Source organism: Ambystoma mexicanum, chromosome 11, assembly GCF_040938575.1.
Source record: "Ambystoma mexicanum isolate Mex_15411 chromosome 11, UKY_AmexF1_1, whole genome shotgun sequence".
NCBI lineage: Eukaryota > Metazoa > Chordata > Amphibia > Caudata > Ambystomatidae > Ambystoma > Ambystoma mexicanum.
Genome location: NC_090934.1, coordinates 1,410,368,932 through 1,410,386,256, shown reverse-complemented (window position 1 = coordinate 1,410,386,256; position 17,325 = coordinate 1,410,368,932). Strand labels below are relative to the sequence as shown.

The following is a 17,325-nucleotide window of genomic DNA, read 5'->3' as shown; positions in this document are numbered from 1 at the left end:
ACAAGTCCAGAAGTTACGGGTACCATATCTGTCTGGGCCACGCCGGTGCGACGAGGATCATCCAGCACCGGGACCGTCTGAGCGGATTAACTAGTCGCAACAGCAACGGAGGGAACGCATACAGAAACAGGCCGTCCCAGGGGAATGAGAATGCGTCCAACATGCTCCCCAGCTGGGGAAACCTGCTGGAGAACCTCTGGCACTTGGTGATCGTCACCGTTGCAAACAGATCGATGTGGGGATTGCCCCATCGTCTGAACAGTAGATCCACTTGGCCCTGCTGAAGCTCCCACTCGTGGCAAGAGCACAGGTCCCTGCTGAGGGAATCGGCGATGGTGTTCTTCACTCCTGCCAGATGAAATGGGACGAGAAACATCCCCTGGGCAACGGCCCAGTGCCATAGGTCCTGCATCTCTCTGGAGAGTGCTGGGGATCTGGTGCCTCCCTGCTTCTGGATGTAGAACATTGTGGTGGTGTTGTCCGTGAAGACACGTATCACGTTGCCCTTGAGGGACGGAAGGAAAGACTTGAGGGCCCAAAACACTGACCCTAGCTCTAGTCCATTGATATGCAACGACTTGTCCTCCTGTAACTACAAGTCTCTTGAGTCGAGACTTCTGGTGTGCGCGCCCCATCCTTCCAGAGAGGCGTCCGTCATGACGTCTCCTGATGAGGTGGGGTATGGAAGTCTGTGCCCGCTGACAGATGAGCGCGGACTCCCCTACCACTGTATCGCTCGACGGAAATTCTCGTCGAGAGAGATCTTGTCATCGAAGCTTCCCGATACCTGAATCCAACGGGCGTTGAGGAACTCTTGGAGTGGCCGCATCCGCAGCCTGCACAGCCGAAGGAGGTATATGCATGACAACGTCATGCCGAAAAGAGACTTAATGGACCTCACCCTTGTGATCTTCAGGGTCAACAGCTGTGGCACTTTGCCCAGGATGGCCAATATCCTCTCCTCTGACGGAGACGCCAGGCATGACACCGTGTTGAGTCGAGACTCCAGAAACAGTGCGTCTTGCGATGGCACCAAGCAAGATTTCACATAGTTCACTGAGAACCCCAGCTCCGTCAGCAGCTGAACGGTTTCCGCTGTGTGTGCGACAGCGATCTCCCTCGATTTCGCTCAGATGAGCCAGTCGTCCAGTTAGGGGTAAACGTGGATCCCTTGAAGACGCAGCCGCACCGCCACCGGCGCCAGGCACTTGGAGAAAACCCTTGGCGCCGACTTCCATCCGATGGGAAGGGCCTTGAACTGATAATGTTGCCCTTGAACCACGAAGCGCAGAAACTTGCGTTGTCCCTTGTTCAATGGGGATGTGAAAGTAAGCATCCTCCAAGTCCAGCGACGATAGGAAATCCCCTTCTTCCAGCTGTCATAGCACATGCTGAAGGGTGACCATCCGAAACCTCTGGGATCTGATGTACTTGTTCAGACGGGGGAGGTCCAGGATGGGCCTCCAACGGCCCGTCTTCTTCTTGACAAGGAAGTACCGCCAGTAAACTCAGGAGCCCTGGAGCCTCTTTGGATTAAGCCAGGGGTGCACAACTGATTTTGACAGAGGGCCGAAAGTACCTTACATGAGGGCTATAGTGGGCCGAAAAGTAAAAGTGGGCGGGGCGGTAGGCGGGACATGTCAGGAGGCTTTTTCAACCCCCAATTTGTATTAAACACATGGAAAAAGATGTTTTTGAGGGGTAGAGGGGTAACGATTTTTATTGCATTTCAAACTTACATTTTGTACTACACATTTTCCATTGCTATCATTTATTTCGATTTAGTTATTGTATATCGTCTGTTTAATTAAATTATATATATATTTTATTGACCCTTGATTGGACATTCCGTTATTTTGGACTGCTATAGTTTGCTGTTTGGGTTACCCAAGAGGAGTATGGCCTTCGTTGAGTCAGGTTTCCTCAAAAAAGCAAAGGATGTACATCTCCTAACTGTGCCTGTTTTAGCTTTATTATTGAGTTCACTCTTGGAGTGCAACACTATGCCCCATGGCTCCCATCCCCAACCAAACACTATGCCCCATGGTCCCCTCACCCCCAACCAAACACTATGCCCCATGGCTCCCATCCCCAACCAAACACTATGCCCCATGGCCCCCTCACCCCCAACCAAACACTATGCCCCATGGGCCCCCTCACCCCCAACCAAACACTATGCCCCATAGGCCCCCTCACCCCCAACCAAACACTATGCCCCATGGCCCCCACCCCCAACCAAACACTATGCCCCCTGCCCCTCACCCCCCAAGCAAACACTATGCCCCCTGTCCCTCACCCCCAACCAAACACTATGCCCCATGGCCCCCTCACCCCCCTAACCCCCAACCAAACACTATGCCCCATGGGCCCCTCACCCCCAACCAAATACTATGCCCCATGGCCCCCACCCCAACCAAACACTATGCCCCATGGCCCCCACCCCCAACCAAACACTATGCCCCCTGTCCCTCACCCCCAACCAAACACTATGCCCCATGGCCCCCTCACCCCCAACCAAACACTGCCCCATGGCCCCCTCACCCCCAACCAAACACTATGCCCCATGGCTCCCACCCCCAACTTAACACTATGCCCCCTGTCCCTCACCCACCAAGCAAACACTATGCCCCCTGTCCCTCACCCACCAAGCAAACACTATGCCCCCTGTCCCTCACCCACCAAGCAAACACTATGCCCCGTCTCTCACCCACCAAGCAAACACTATGCCCCCTGTCCCTCACCCCCAACCAAACACTATGCCCCCTGTCCCTCACCCCCCAACCAAACACTATGCCCCCTATCCCTCACCCCCAACCAAACACTATGCCCCATGGGCCCCTCACCCAAACCAAACACTATGCCCCATGGGCCCCTCACCCCCAACCAAACACTATGCCCCATGGCCCCCACCCCAACCAAACACTATGCCCCATGGCCCCCACCCCCAACCAAACACTATGCCCCCTGTCCCTCACCCCCAACCAAACACTATGCCCCATGGCCCCTCACCCCCAACCAAACACTATACCCCAAACACACTCTCAAGCATGCACCCATACAGACCCGAACCCCCGCCCCCAACGCAGCACACACATTCTCAAGCATGAACCCATACAGACCCGAACCCCCCGCCCCCAACGCAGCACACACATTCTCAAGCATGCACCCATACAGACCCGAACCCCCCACCCCCCAACTCAGCACACACACATGCACCCTTACAGACCCGAACCCCCCACCCCCCCAACTCAGCACACACACATGCACCCTTACAGACCCGAACCCCCCACCCCCAACTCAGCACACACACATGCACCCATACAGACCCGAACCCCCCACCCCCAACTCAGCACACACACATGCACCCATACAGACCTGAACCCCCCACCCCCCAACTCAGCACACACACATGCACCCTTACAGACCCGAACCCCCCACCCCCCAACACAGCGCACACACATGTACCCTTACAGACCCGAACCCCCACCCCCCAACTCAGCACACACACATGCACCCATACAGACCCGAACCCCCCACACCCCAACTCAGCACACACACATGCACCCATACAGACCTGAACCCCCCACCCCCCAACTCAGCACACACACATGCACCCTTACAGACCCGAACCCCCCACCCCCAACACAGCGCACACACATGTACCCTTACAGACCCGAAACCCCACCCCCCAACTCAGCACACACACATGCACCTATACAGACCCGAACCCCCAACTCAGCACACACACATGCACCCATACAGACCCGAACCCCCCACCCCCCAAATCAGCACACACACAGACCTGAACCCCCCCAACCCCAACTCAGCACACACACAAACATGCACCCATACAGACCCGAACCCCCACCCCCCCAACTCAGCACACAAAAAACATTCAAATCAAAACATTCATACACAACCGACACCCACCCCCACCCCCGCATCTCAACATACACAAAAAATACATTCAAATACAAACATTCACACACATCAGACACACCCCCCACCCCCGCATCTCAACATACACATAAAATGCATTCAAATTCCAACATTCATACACATCCGACACCCACCCCCGCATCTCAAGATACACATAAAATGCATTCAAATTCCAACATTCATACACATCCGACACCCACCCCCGCATCTCAACATACACATAAAATGCATTCAAATTCCAACATTCATACACATCCGACACCCCCCCACCCCCGCATCTCAACATACACATAAAATGCATTCAAATTCCAACATTCATACACATCCGACACCCACCCCCGCATCTCAGCACACACACAAAATACATTCAAATTCCAACATTCATACACATCCGACACCCCCCCACCCCCGCATCTCAACATACACATAAAATGCATTCAAATTCCAACATTCATACACATCCGACACCCCCCATCCCCCCCATCGCAACATACACACACAAACAAAGTAAAACAGACCTGACACACAAACGCAAACAGACCACTTACCGGAGACGTGCTGGAAGGCAGGTAAGCGGCAGGTAAGCAGGAACGCTGGAATCGTACTACGGCTGGCGTGGTCCAAGGCTGAAATGCCTTCCGGCATCAAGCCTTATGGACCACGCCAGCCGTAGTGCTGGCCCTCCATTGGGTCAGCACACACACTACGTGGCTCGTAGGAGCAACGTGGTGCATGTGTGCTGAGCCAATGACGGCCAGTGTTTTGTCCGGCCCGGAAGACAACAAGGACTTTCCTAATGGAGGGCGGCCGCGGGCCGGACAAAAGAGCATGGCGGGCTGCAACTGGCCCGCGGGCCGTATGTTGTGCACCCATGGATTAAGCTCTATCGCGCCCTTCTTCAGCATGGGCCACAACTCCAGCAGAAGCTGAGGGACGTGGTTTTTCTTCCTAGCCACTTGTGGTATGCAAGGACACTTTCGTTGGAATTCCAGGGTGTGTCCGTGAGCCAGAGCGTCCAGCACCCAACAGTCGGTGGAGCTGGTCTTCCACACGCTGACGAAGTTCGCCAGCCGGCCTTCCACCAGGGTGCGCGGGTGGGGGCCCAACATCACGGCCGGTTCAATCTTGTTTCGCCGTGAAGGAGCCGCCTTGGGAACCATGGCGACGACAGCGACCTCCTCCGGACTTGCTGCGGCCCCTGAAGGCCTCCAGGGCCGAAGAGCAGGACGGTTGACGGTAGGACGATGAGCTTTCGTGGAAGCCCTTGAATGAAACTTGGTATTTGCCTCCAGAAGTCCGAAAGGACGGCCGTCGCTGTTGAAGCGTGCCCAAGGCCCGAGCCATCTCAGTATCCGCCTTGATGACTTGAAGGGTCTCGTCCACGGTCTTTCCGAACAAATTGTCCCTGTCAAAGGGCATGTCCAATACCCTCGCCTGCACCTCCTGGCGAAAGATGGTGACCTTCAACCATCCTCGCCGACGAAGTCAAACGCTGTTGCCCATTTGGCGGAATCCTATGTCGGCAATGTCTGTGGCCACTGTAATGGCATGGTCCGATGCCACCTCGCCCTGCGGCAGGATCTCCAACGCTTCTGCTCTCTTGTCATCGGGAAGGAAGCCCAGGAGGGGAGCGATCTTAACCAAGAGCTCCCTGTCGTAGCGCGCCACGATGGCGAGGGCTTTGGCCGCCTTGATGGTCGTCGCTGCTGACGTGATGACCCGCTGTCGGGGGAGGAGGTTGTTGACGCGGAAGAGCCTGAAGATTTCTTTCTCGCCGCCGCCGAGACCACCGAATCCGGGGAAGGCTGGGACCTGGAGGAGAGGGGGGTGAAGGGTGACAAGGCGGTGGAGGATGAACTCTCCTCTTCTTGGCAGGGGGTGTGCCTGATGGCCCCGGTGCCGCAGGATCCTCCGGTGCTGCAGGGTCTTCCGTCGGCGGAAGAGGCATCCTTATCCGAATCTCCAAGCTCAAGTTGTGAAGTGCCTGGAGGATGTCCACCGAGATGTCAGCTGGGGGATGAGGTGGTTGCTGAGGTGGCGGAGGTGGAAGCGACAGAGGCAGCAGTGTAGGGTTCTAAGTCCTCAACACCCTGCTCCTCCTTGTTGGTCTCGTCGCCACTCTCAACGTCTCCCTCATCGGGGTCCTACCTATAGGTCTTGGCCTTGACGAATTTCTTCTCCAAAATGGTCTGGAGAGTAGAAAGCTCCTTCTCAGAGGAAATGTCTGTGCCCTGCAGGAATATCGTGCCCCCGCCCCTTTTTTTCGACCAGGGGAGACTGTTTTGGGGAGATGATGGGCATCGCCTTCTCCGGTGTCTTCTCTATGGGCTGAAATGACGATTCCCTCCTGGCAGGCAGGGAAACTCTCGCCTTGGGGACCGTACCCTGCAAACCCGCGTCCGCGGCCTTAGCTAGAACGCCACCACGCCTTCAATGGAAGGCTTTGCCGTGTGAATCTGGGCCTTCGACCTTGGGGGGAGGGTCAGCGCCCCGCTCCCCCTTGACCTTCTCCGACTGGTCAGTCCGGAGCTTCTCAAGAAGATTACCCGGGTGGTCTGACTTCCTCATCTTCGCCGAACCTGAGCGTTAGCTTATGTTCCAAGGTTCCGGAGACAACGTGCTCGCCTTGACCGCCAGGGAGACCGTCGCAACGGCGCCCGCAGACTCGCAGTGCTTGGCCTTATGTTGGGCCCCCGTCGCCGGAGCACCCTCAAAGGTCTTCGTAGACCGCACAGATTTCTTCTTGTGGCTGGGGGAGGCAAGCTGCCGGGACTCACCCGTAGCAGGGGCCTTGGCCTGAAGCCACTCAGTGAGAAGTCTGCGCCGATCATTCATGGTGCGGGGGACCAGCTCCTGGAAAAACGCACAGTCATCCTCCACATGAGTTTGGTCTGAATGCAGGCAGTAGAGGCACACAGAACGCCCATCGTCCAAGTAGATGTTCCATAGGCCGCATCCTGGACAAATCGTGAACAGAGGCGTTGAGTCTTCCTTCTCCTCTGCCATCTCCACGCGGGGTTGGCCTTGAAGAAGCTTCTGGAATCCTCCAAGAAAAAAAACTCGACAAAAAACGGCCCTTGAGGGGCTTCTGAAGAATCCGAAAACAAGTTCCTGTTAATCGGAAGATGGATTGATGGAGCTTGAGGCTCGACTAACCGGAAAAATAGCGTAGAACTGCAAAAAATATCGCAAAATGCAGTAAAAGCTCGAGAGCTATAGCACAAGGACTCCCAACACTTGAACGTGCAGTAAAAATCTGAAGATGGCTGCCAGGGGAGGGCTTAGGTGTAGAGGGCAGTCATTAGCTGGGGCAGTATGATTGGCAGTGATTGGTTGTTAGGAGAAAGCAGTTCAGAAGTGAAACTGAAACTGATTTTTTATTTACCGAGTATTCCCAGCCAGACGACAAGGAATATTCATGAGCATGTGAATCCATGCCATACCCCATGCTGGAGAACTCAAGGGCGTGCCCTAAATCCATTCACCTTGGGATTGAAAGAGAAGGTTTCAGAGCTCACCGTCAGTATTGAGACATTGTGCAAGAACGAAAAAGCAATGTTGAAAGACATTGAGATGTTCTTAGGAAGGTTTCATTTTTTAGCTACAATAGTTCCCGCAAGGTGGGCTTTCACTCAAAAGTTAGCAGCCATCACATTAGAGGTAGCTTATGGAAGACATTTCATTCACTTCAAAGAAGGCAACAATAAGACAATGTGAATGGAATGGTTTCAGTAAGATTGCGGCTGGTGTCTTGGGTCACATGTGAGCAGGATATATTATTTACTGATTTGTCAGGGAAGCATGCGTTTGGTGTACAGCAGACTGGCCAAACAGATGGAATAAGGAACTTTGTTGTAAAAACAAATGTGTTAGAATTGTTTCCAGTGCTGGTGTCTACAACCAAGTGGCTGGAGGCACTGGCTAATAAGTTTTCAACAGTCTGGTCGGATAACACCAGGTGGTGCACACTATCAACAATCATTCAGCACATTGCTGAACAACCATGGGGCTGGTAAACAGCTGGCTAGAGTGGACTTCAAATTAAACACAGAGCTAAAGGCAAAGCAAGTTCCAGGAGTCCACAAGGTATCAGCGAATGTACTTTTTCGTTCACAGGTGTCAAGTGTGACGAATCTAGTCAATGTGTATCTTCTCCCCAGAGGGATGCCACCCCCTGTGAGGCTAAGGAGGTGAGCCTGCTCCGCATAACCCTCCCTAGGGGTCTGGGCAAGTGAGATGTCACTGGGATTGTGGCTCCCCTATCGGGGCAAAGGACTCCCAGGCCGATAAGGACCTCCCAGACCGGACTACATTGTTTGCTCACATGAGACTTGCACAACCTACTTTTATTCCTGCTTTGACTACTACAACCTGTGTCAAGACTTCCAACCTGTTGGCTTATGGCAATGCAAGATGTAATCTAAGCGTCAAACACAGAGCAAGCGTCAAACACAGAAGGAGGACACACTTTTGTTGTTTGTGATGACATACTTAAAGCAGGAGAGAAACTGTGAATGGCGATAAGGAAACTCCCATGGGCAGGGATGAACCCTACAAAGAGGCGAGCCCTCTGGAGAAGACATCCTGAAGGGTCGGAGCCTGCTGGTGCGCAGAGAACGAGACCAACGCTAGACCACAGCCAGAGGGCTGGCGTTTTCTCTGCTCGTGAAGTCCAGGTCAGGTAAAGGAGGCAGAAACTGAGTGATACCCATATTTTCTGGGGGCGCAACCACAGACAGGCCGTGGTGGGCTCGGAGCCCAGTAACCAACACCAATTCCAGCTCGCTGGGGAGAGCCCAAATCCCTGAGCTCGATATCCGAAGGAAGTTAGTGACGTCGACCAGCAGCAACAGGGAGACAAACGCACCCACAGAAAGATTACTGGTAAAAGCTACAAATACTGCAAATCCAAGCTGGGAGAGCCGACGACGTTAAGGACATCTGAGAAGCTCAACGGGGCAAGCGCCCCCATAGCCCTCACAGTGAAAAACTGAAGGGGTCGTGGGAGCCAGAGTAATCCTGAGTGGGCAAGAGCTCTGTGCGAGTTACGTGAATTGAGAGAGCACAAGCATATTAGAACGCTGGAGAACTTTACCGTTCCAGAGACATACAAACTTATATACAGAGAACTGTGGCAAAAAGGACCCAGTAAAGGTCTTGTGAAAAACCCTTGCTTTCCTGAGAAGAGGGAAACCCAAGGAGTAACTATTTATTGGACTACAAAGTCTACAAGACAGATATTAACTTTGTTTTTGTTTGATAATAACAAACTTTGAACTTTCAATAGAGCATTCAAGTGATTGGGCCAGGCAGAAGCCGAACAAAGAGGTAATTGCTCCTGCCTCCCTTTTTAGTTCAGTTTTCCTAGAGTAGTTGAATAGGATTTTGGGTCAAGGACGGTTTTCATTGACGAGCACCACCAGTTTTAGTTAGGGAAATTCCCTCAAATAAATAGGGCAAGTTAGGAGTTCTCTTTTACTTTTAAATAAAGATCTTAATAAAATGTCAGTCGGTCTCCCGAGTCCTTCGTCTGGTTCGCCAGACAAGGTTCAGATTGGCTTAGCCATAGGAGGACAGCTGGATAACCCAATTCGACCACAGACTAAGGGGGATGGTGACTTGGGAAAAAGAATGAAAGACTCTGATCCCTTTCTGAAACCAAGGAAATTGAATATACCCATGGGCAGTCCCTGACACAAGGGAGAGCAACACAGCAAAGGGAAAACAACAAAAATGCATGCGCAGGCAGGCTAAGGGTGAGCAAAGAAGATGGCAAATAAGAGGGGGGCCTGTGTTGGAGGTTTGGAGGGAGGATCTGCCCCAGTTTCCACTGGTAGTACAAGAGGTGGAAGCTCGGCAGCACCTAAAGAGGCACGAGTCATGACTCCCGGTAACTATCACTATCTATGATATTCACACTGCATTTTTCTGCAAACTCCGGAGTCTAAGGAGACCGCTCTCAGAATACCTTTTCCAGTCCCTCAAAAAGAACCATAAGTGCTATTTTGCACAATGTTCACAACTTAAACTTAGAACAGTTGCCATTAATTTGGCAAGCCTTCCCAAAGGTAAAGACACATAATATTACTTCTGGTGGAATGAAAACAAGTAACAAGAAAAACATAAGTGAGGTGGGCAAAGACTCTAAAATAAACTGCAGTTGGGGAAAGCATTCCACTTCTTAATGTCAACTTATACGATTAGTAATATTGGATTTAAAATGGTAACCAGAACATTGTGGGCTTATCCGGTCACCTTTTCATGGTGGATAAAACGTAGACTATCTGATACTGGTTGGTTGAGCATGAAAGTGTAACATCTCTGTTAATGGTTCGATCAACTAAGAAAGATCTCAGTATTACATCATTTAATGACAGAAGACAAATGTGACAAGAACACAAAACGGTAATTCTTACCAGCAGGCATGGTTCTTGCAAATACAAAGTTGGAGGCACTGCATCCACGTTCTTCTGCCTCATGGTTGCAGCTGTGTATATCTATTCGGTAGAGTGTGAACGGCTGGAGGTTGGTGATAAGTGTCCTCTCTCGGGTCTCAATTTTAGTTTCAAAGGGGTACTCTTTCCCAGCTTTAACCAACTCTGTAAAGTTGTCAAAATGGTCTAGCGCTGTGTTGTTCATGCTTGTGGTGGTGGAGTTGGCGACACCAAACAGATCTCTGCGTTTTCGGTCAGGCCTGTCAGGGAAAGAAAAAGAAAGTATGAAGCAATTTATTTTTCATTTGTCAGAAAAAACTAGGCCAGCAGAGAAAAGGGATGGACAGCTAACCAAGCAGGGAGACAAGTGCAGGCGTGTGATATATTGGAATGACCTGTGAAAGAAAAATAAGATTACCTATATTTCTCTTTGTTAGTTTGGGATGCTTGGTGGCCGACTATGAACTGCATAAAATAAATGTGCTTGAGGCACAATTATGCACCTGCAAGATATCTGGAAACCCAAGCAGCCCAATTCGGAAACTCTTTTGGAATCCGAGTTGCATGCACACTGGTTTCACTGTGACTGGAAAGCAGATACAATAATTTCAATGGACTGCAAAATTCAAAATGCCACTGCAATTATGGTACTTTTGTTTCCAAACAAAAAATCCTGGTGTTTGTAATCACTGGATCCTCTTCCAAAGTCCTGCCAGAGATTTCCATCAACCACACCTGTGGCTGCTTGTCTGCAGCCCAATCATGCCGCTCTACCCTGGCTTTCCACCCTGCGAGCAACGCTTATAATCTGCTTCTCCCTCAAGCTTTCTTGTACTTGCATTGCATTCTGAACTTGGTGCAGCTGCGACCTATTTGGAATCTCTCGCTGCCTTGTTGACTCTTCTGCCTTGTGCTTTGTCCGTGACTCCCCCCATTCTCCTCTGCTGCTTTGGTCCAATTCTAAAGGCCTTGCAGGGTCATTCCTGCACCCTCTAGCTGCTGCCAGTGTGTTTTTATCTGTGCTATATGCTGTGTTCCTGCAACAATTAACCTGTTTCTTGTCCCCCGATTTCCTGCAGCACCCAGCACCTGTACTGTGTCCCTGCAGCTTTCAGCCTCTATTACTTGCGCCATTTCTATTCTGCCTCATTCTCTGCTCCCTGCTCTATCCTTCCATTATTTTCTGGTCAATTGACTGTCAAGTCATGCTTTACTCCATTGGGCAGTCTCTGTTTACCTTGCTTCCTTTTGTACCCTTTACCCTTAGTTCAAGACCTGTTTTCCATAGTCTTGCCTTTTATAGTTTGTGTTTCCAGTCCAGCTTTCATGTCTGCTTTTTGTTACATTGTACCAGTACCCTGTTCAGTTAGTTACCTTGTCCGAGAACCGTGCCTCTTTTACCTTGTTCTGTGCTGCAGTTTTCAGCATTTGTAGTTCCTGCTTTCCCAATTTGAACTCTTATTTCCATTTTGGGGCTTTTAGTGTCTGGTAAGTGTTTTATGATCTACACTTGCCTCAGTGTATTACTTTGTACATAGATTGGCTCCTATAACCCCACAAGGCAATCGCTGCTCTTTCCTTTGTCTTGTCCTACCTGTAGTCTATAGTTTAACAGTGTGCTGCTTTCTATTCCTACAGAAAGCATCCAATGTATGTTTCAGCTAGATCCACACCGGCTTGTCTTGATTAAGTACACTGACTGTTCCAGATACAGAAGCCACTCTTGCTTGCCCCTTCCGTGGACTTGTAAATTGTGGTGTCTGCATGATAACTTGAACTATAATAACTTGAATAAGCATTGCTATTCCCTTATTTCTGTGGGTAGTCTCAAGTCCAACCTGTGTACACACCTAATGGGAGTCTCATTGTTTGTCCAGTACATGGTCACCCCTTCTTGTTCATCATTGAGGTCCATCTTTTTTCCTGTTCTTTAGTTTTGAATTACTTTATGGTTCTTCCCCACGGTTTAGTTTACCCTCCTGCTGCATGCGCTTGCTTGTCCCCTTATATCAGCAAAGCCATCTCAAACCTACCTGCATGCCCAGTTCATCTCTGGACACCTTTAAAGCCACAACCCAAATTACTGATGCCTCAGTGTTATAAATATCCTACATATAAGATATAATAGTTGGGTAATGTTGCGCTTAGTCTTGATTTAATTTCTAATAATCTCTAATAACAAGTAATTGTATATTACTAATTATGCCTTTATTCTTTATGCCAACATTAATCAAATCCGGCACATGCTAAATGTTTCGGCCTCCTAGGGCTTTCTCAAGGCATAGAAACTTTCTAATATTTAGACAATTTCTTCAAATAAGAATCATATTGACATTCATATCTTCGATTTTCAATCCAATTTCCATTCCAACATTTTCTTCAAATCACAAACTAAATTATCTTCAGATCTTAGTCCTCTTTACATTTCAATGCAATTCCGTAACATTTCCTATAACCTCAAGTGCATTACTTTGTACACAATTCCATTGTTTATACAAAAACACGTTTTTTGTTCAGTTTTGTTGGAGTTCTTTGTACATTTTACTTCTTAATCGCTCTTATTGATTCAAGCAATTATTTTCATATATTCTGTTAATGATTTGATTGTAGAGTGTTTGACAAGGAGACAAAAAAGTAGGAGAAAGGTGAAGAGATTATTGGACTTCTAAATTATAAGTTACTCACTGCAGTGACTAACGTACTCTTAGTTCATAGTCCCCTTTCCTCCATACTGTATGGGCGTCCTCGCTAGGGACGGGAACTGAACCTTTTTCACCAGAAGACATTTCTTTCCCCTTTAAATTTAAATTTAGTTGTGCGCAGGGGCGCAGCCCCGAGAGCATGCGCGCGACCCCGGAAGCATGGGCTCCCTTGACTCCGCCTTCCAGTTTCACACCCCAGTCCCCTTTGACGCGTCTGCTAGACTAAACTGACTAACAACGTTGCTCATTAAGGGGGAAGGATGGTGGGACGTATGGAGGAAATGGGACTATGGACTAGGAGTAAGTTAGTCACTACATTTAGTGACTTATAATTACTCCTATGTCCTGTCCCCGTTCCTCCATACTGCATGGATGAGCACCACTGACTTAAGGTCCAGGAAGGAGAGACTTTTCCATCCCAGAGAGAACAGTTCCCTCAGGACAGCTTGAGGGAAGGCTGCGTCTGATCTTGCACTGCCGTCTAGGCAATAATGCTTTTAGATGTAGAGGGGGTAGCCTAGGTGGCCGCCGTGCTGACTTGTTTGCCATGGCACATGCCTCTGGAAGGTGACAGCTGCTGTTGCCTTGGCCCTGACCACATGGGCGTGCATGTTTGCTGGAACCTTCATATGCTGTCTTTGTAGGCCTCTTGAATGGCCGTGACCATCCAGCCAGCTATTGAGCCCTTTCAAGTCTGACCACCTGGTATTGAACCACCAGAGGTGACTAACAAGGCATCTGACTTGCGGAAGCCCTTTTTCCTGTCCAGGTAGAATTTTAGGGCTCTCCTGACATCGAAACAGTGCAGCACCTTTTCTGCCTCCTCCTTCAGATTTAGAAAAAAGTTGGCATGACCATTTCCTAATGGAAGTTAAACGAAGACCCCACCTTTGGGAGAAACGCAGGGTGGGTGCGGAGCACCACCTTATCTCGATGTGATGTGGTATAAGGCTCGGAGGCCTCGAGGGCCTGAATCTCACTGATCCTGCGTGCTGAGGCAAGGCCCACCAGCAGCACTGTCTTGATTGTGATGAATCTGATGTCGACGGACGCTATGGGCTCGAATGGTTTACACGCCATGGCACCCAGAACCACATTGAGGTCCCAGACCGGGTGCAGACTTCTGATAGGAGAGTATAATCTCGTCAGCCCTGCCAGATGCCTCTTGACCACAGAGTTGGACATGGAGAATGAGTCGCGTGACAGTTCTTGTAGACCCCTATGGCCGCTAAATAAGTACGGCATGTGCCGACCTGAACGCCCGACTTTGCCAGGTGTGCCAAGAATGACAGCACCTGATCCAGTGTGCACGTCAATTATTCTACACCTCTTTCCTTGGCCCAGAATCAGAACCTGGTCCATTTGCTCCTATATTGGTTTCTGGTGGAGACGCTTCTCGTCCTCTGGGTAATCTCCAGGTTGTCCTGAGACGGACAAAGGTGCTGCAGCGTTATGTGCTCAGGAACCAGGCCGCTAGGGCTAATTTATCTGGGGACGGTTGCGCTACCATCCGCCCATCCCCCAATGAGACAGGAGCACAGCCGTCCCCAATTGGAGAGACACCAGGCGAGGGGGGACCCGAGAGTAGTATGAGGTCCAAAAACCATCATCTGGCTGCCCACTGTGGCGCTATAAGAATGAGCCTCAGGTGACGAGCCAATCTGATTTTGCAGATAACTTTGTGGATTAGAGTTGTGGGAGGGAATGCATAAGCCCACATCCCATTCCACTGGAGTTGCAAAGCGTCCCCCAGCGAGCCTCTGCCCTTTCCCATCCAGGAAGCAAACTGCTGGCATCTCTGGTTGTGTTTCGTAGTGAATAGTTCTATCTGGGGCTGTCCCCACATGCTGAAGATCTTCTGCAGGACCTGTTCGTTCAGCTGCCACTCGTAACTGTCTACCTGCAGACTGCGGAGCCTGTCCGCCTCTAGGTTGGACTCCCCCGGAAGGTGGATTGCCAAAAGCCATATGTTGTGGGAGATAACCCATTCCCATATATCGATGGTGAGCCTGAACAGGGCAAGCAATCTGGTGCCCCCATTTGTTGATGTACATGCAGGTGGAACTGTCCATCTGAATACAGACTGGGCTGTTCTTGATCACAGGTAGGAAGGCCTTGAGAGCCAGCCATATGGCCATTAGTTTGAGCCAATTGATGTGACACTTCTGGTCCTCTCAGCACAGTGTAGTTGAACAGAGTGCTCCCCACCTATCCAGGGAGGAGTCTGTCGTAATTGTATATGCAGGAAGGAGGGGGCGGTGGGGGGGTTCCTGAATAGGTCCTGAATGGTCTGCCCACCATAGGATTGGTGTCCTGCCTCCACCACACCAAATCCTGGTGGAGTTGTGCAGGGATGGTGACTAATGCCGCTTGAGAACCCATTTCCTGGTTCCATGAGGCTGAGAAGTGTAACAGCACCCTCCTCATTTTGAATCTGGTATGCGGAACGGACCGGAGGCCTACTCGATAACTCCTAGAAAGTGTCTGTCGGTACCACCGGACCGAACCTAATGAGAAAATGCCCAGTAGCCGCTTTGAGAGCCGCCACCTTCTCCACTGCTTTTTGGTATTCCACCAGAGACCCGGGAAGACCAAGGCTTGTGTAGACTGGAGCCGAGACTTTGAGGTTGATGGAGAACCCCAGTTTGTAAAGAATATCCATTAGTCTGGAGGCCATATTCCTCACCTCCTCTGGTGATTCTGCCCTGGCCAACTTGTTGTCGAGGTATGGTACACATGGTGGCCCTCCGACCGGAGTATTGACGTCACCGCATTCATGAGCCTTGTGAATACCCATGGGGCTGAATTGAGCCCGAATGGAAGGACCTTAGCCCATCACTCGAAACTGGAGGGAGGAGCAGTGGGGCTGCCATATTGGGAAGTGTAGGTATGCATCCTTCAGGTCCAGGGAACACGCCCAGTCTCCCCCACATAGAGACTCTGCTATAACTATAAGCTATGTGTGGGGTAAGAGAAGGTTAAGAAAGATAGATCCAGAACCACTCTGAAGCCTGCCTGGTTGTTCTTCTGTATTGGGAATATATGAGAGTAAAACCCCAAGCTTCTTTGCGCTGGGGGAATTTCCTCTACTGCCCCGCTCCCGACCAGTGAATGGATTTCCGCAAGGAGAGATGGTGTCCCGACCTGGGGCTTGGAAGGAGATGATGGTGGGTCGGGGGGTTCTTGTGGGATGAGAAGGCAGAAGCCCTGCGATACCACTGACAGGATTCAAGGGTCCTTGAAGAGTGCCTGCCACTACTGAATGTGAAGAGCAAGCCTGCCCCTCACCGGAGAACTGTGGACCTTGAGAATCCAGTCATTGCTTCTTTCCCTCTGAGGCTGGTGCCTGGGATGGGGACTGGAAGATTTTTTCTGTTTGCGCCTGTGTTGGCTAGGGGACCTGTCATGCTGTTTAACTCTCCGTTCCCGGAAGCTCCTGAAACCTCTACACATAAGACCCCCATCTGACCGGGATTGCCCCTGCTGAAAAGACTAGATACTAGCTTTGTAAGTATAGCCAAAGACTTGGATGTTTGGGAACTGTTCTTCTTATCCAACTATTCATCCTTCGAAGAATGGAGCAGGTCCTCTCATTCAAAAGGGAGGTTGAGGATGCAGTCCTATGCATCAGGACTGAAACTGGTGGGCAAAGCTAAGCTGTCTGCCTCATCTGTAGGCACACAAATGGCTCTGCCGTGTCTATATGAGCCACAGAGGACTCCATTAAGTTTTGCGGCAACATTTTGGCTTCAGCCAGACCTGCCTTGAAAGACACCTGCCTGTGAGCTGGCAGCTGCGGGAGGAAATCTGCAATCTCCCTCCAAAGCCACTGATTTGCGGCGGCTAGCATGACGTCCGTGTTAGCTGAGGCTGGTGGAGGTGGAGGCCGGTGTTGGGAGTATACCTTTTTTCCGTAGGCCTCCAGAGCCTTCCCCTCCTTGCCGAGTAATGCCGAAGTAGAAGAGGATGTCTGAGGTTTGGCGTACATGGAAGCCGCTGCAATGACCAATGAATGTGGTTGCAGGTGCAGTCGCCCTCTGCCTGCCTATATTTTGTGTCCAGGCGCTTCTTGGTTGGCGGCGTAGAATGGGGTTTGGTCCAACCCTTCCTTGCCAGGGCCCCCCCATCTTTTTGGAGTGGGATGCCCAATCTGGTGGTTGAACGGATGGTTAACACCTCTGCTAGGACCCCAGATTCTGGTTGCTCCCTCTGTGGCTGAGGTATGCCCAAGTATTCCGCAAATCCGGCTT

General features: G+C 50.7%; 1 protein-coding gene across 1 annotated transcript in view; it reads right to left on the bottom strand.

Annotated features, from left to right (window-relative positions):
* IGF1R (insulin like growth factor 1 receptor) overlaps nt 1-17,325 on the bottom strand; it is a 1,701,728-nt gene that overhangs the window by 472,713 nt on the left and 1,211,690 nt on the right. Inside the window, exon 12 of the mRNA XM_069625053.1 lies at nt 10,356-10,633. Within this exon, the coding sequence (XP_069481154.1) occupies nt 10,356-10,633 (278 nt within the window). The remainder of the gene's footprint in view (nt 1-10,355; nt 10,634-17,325) is intronic.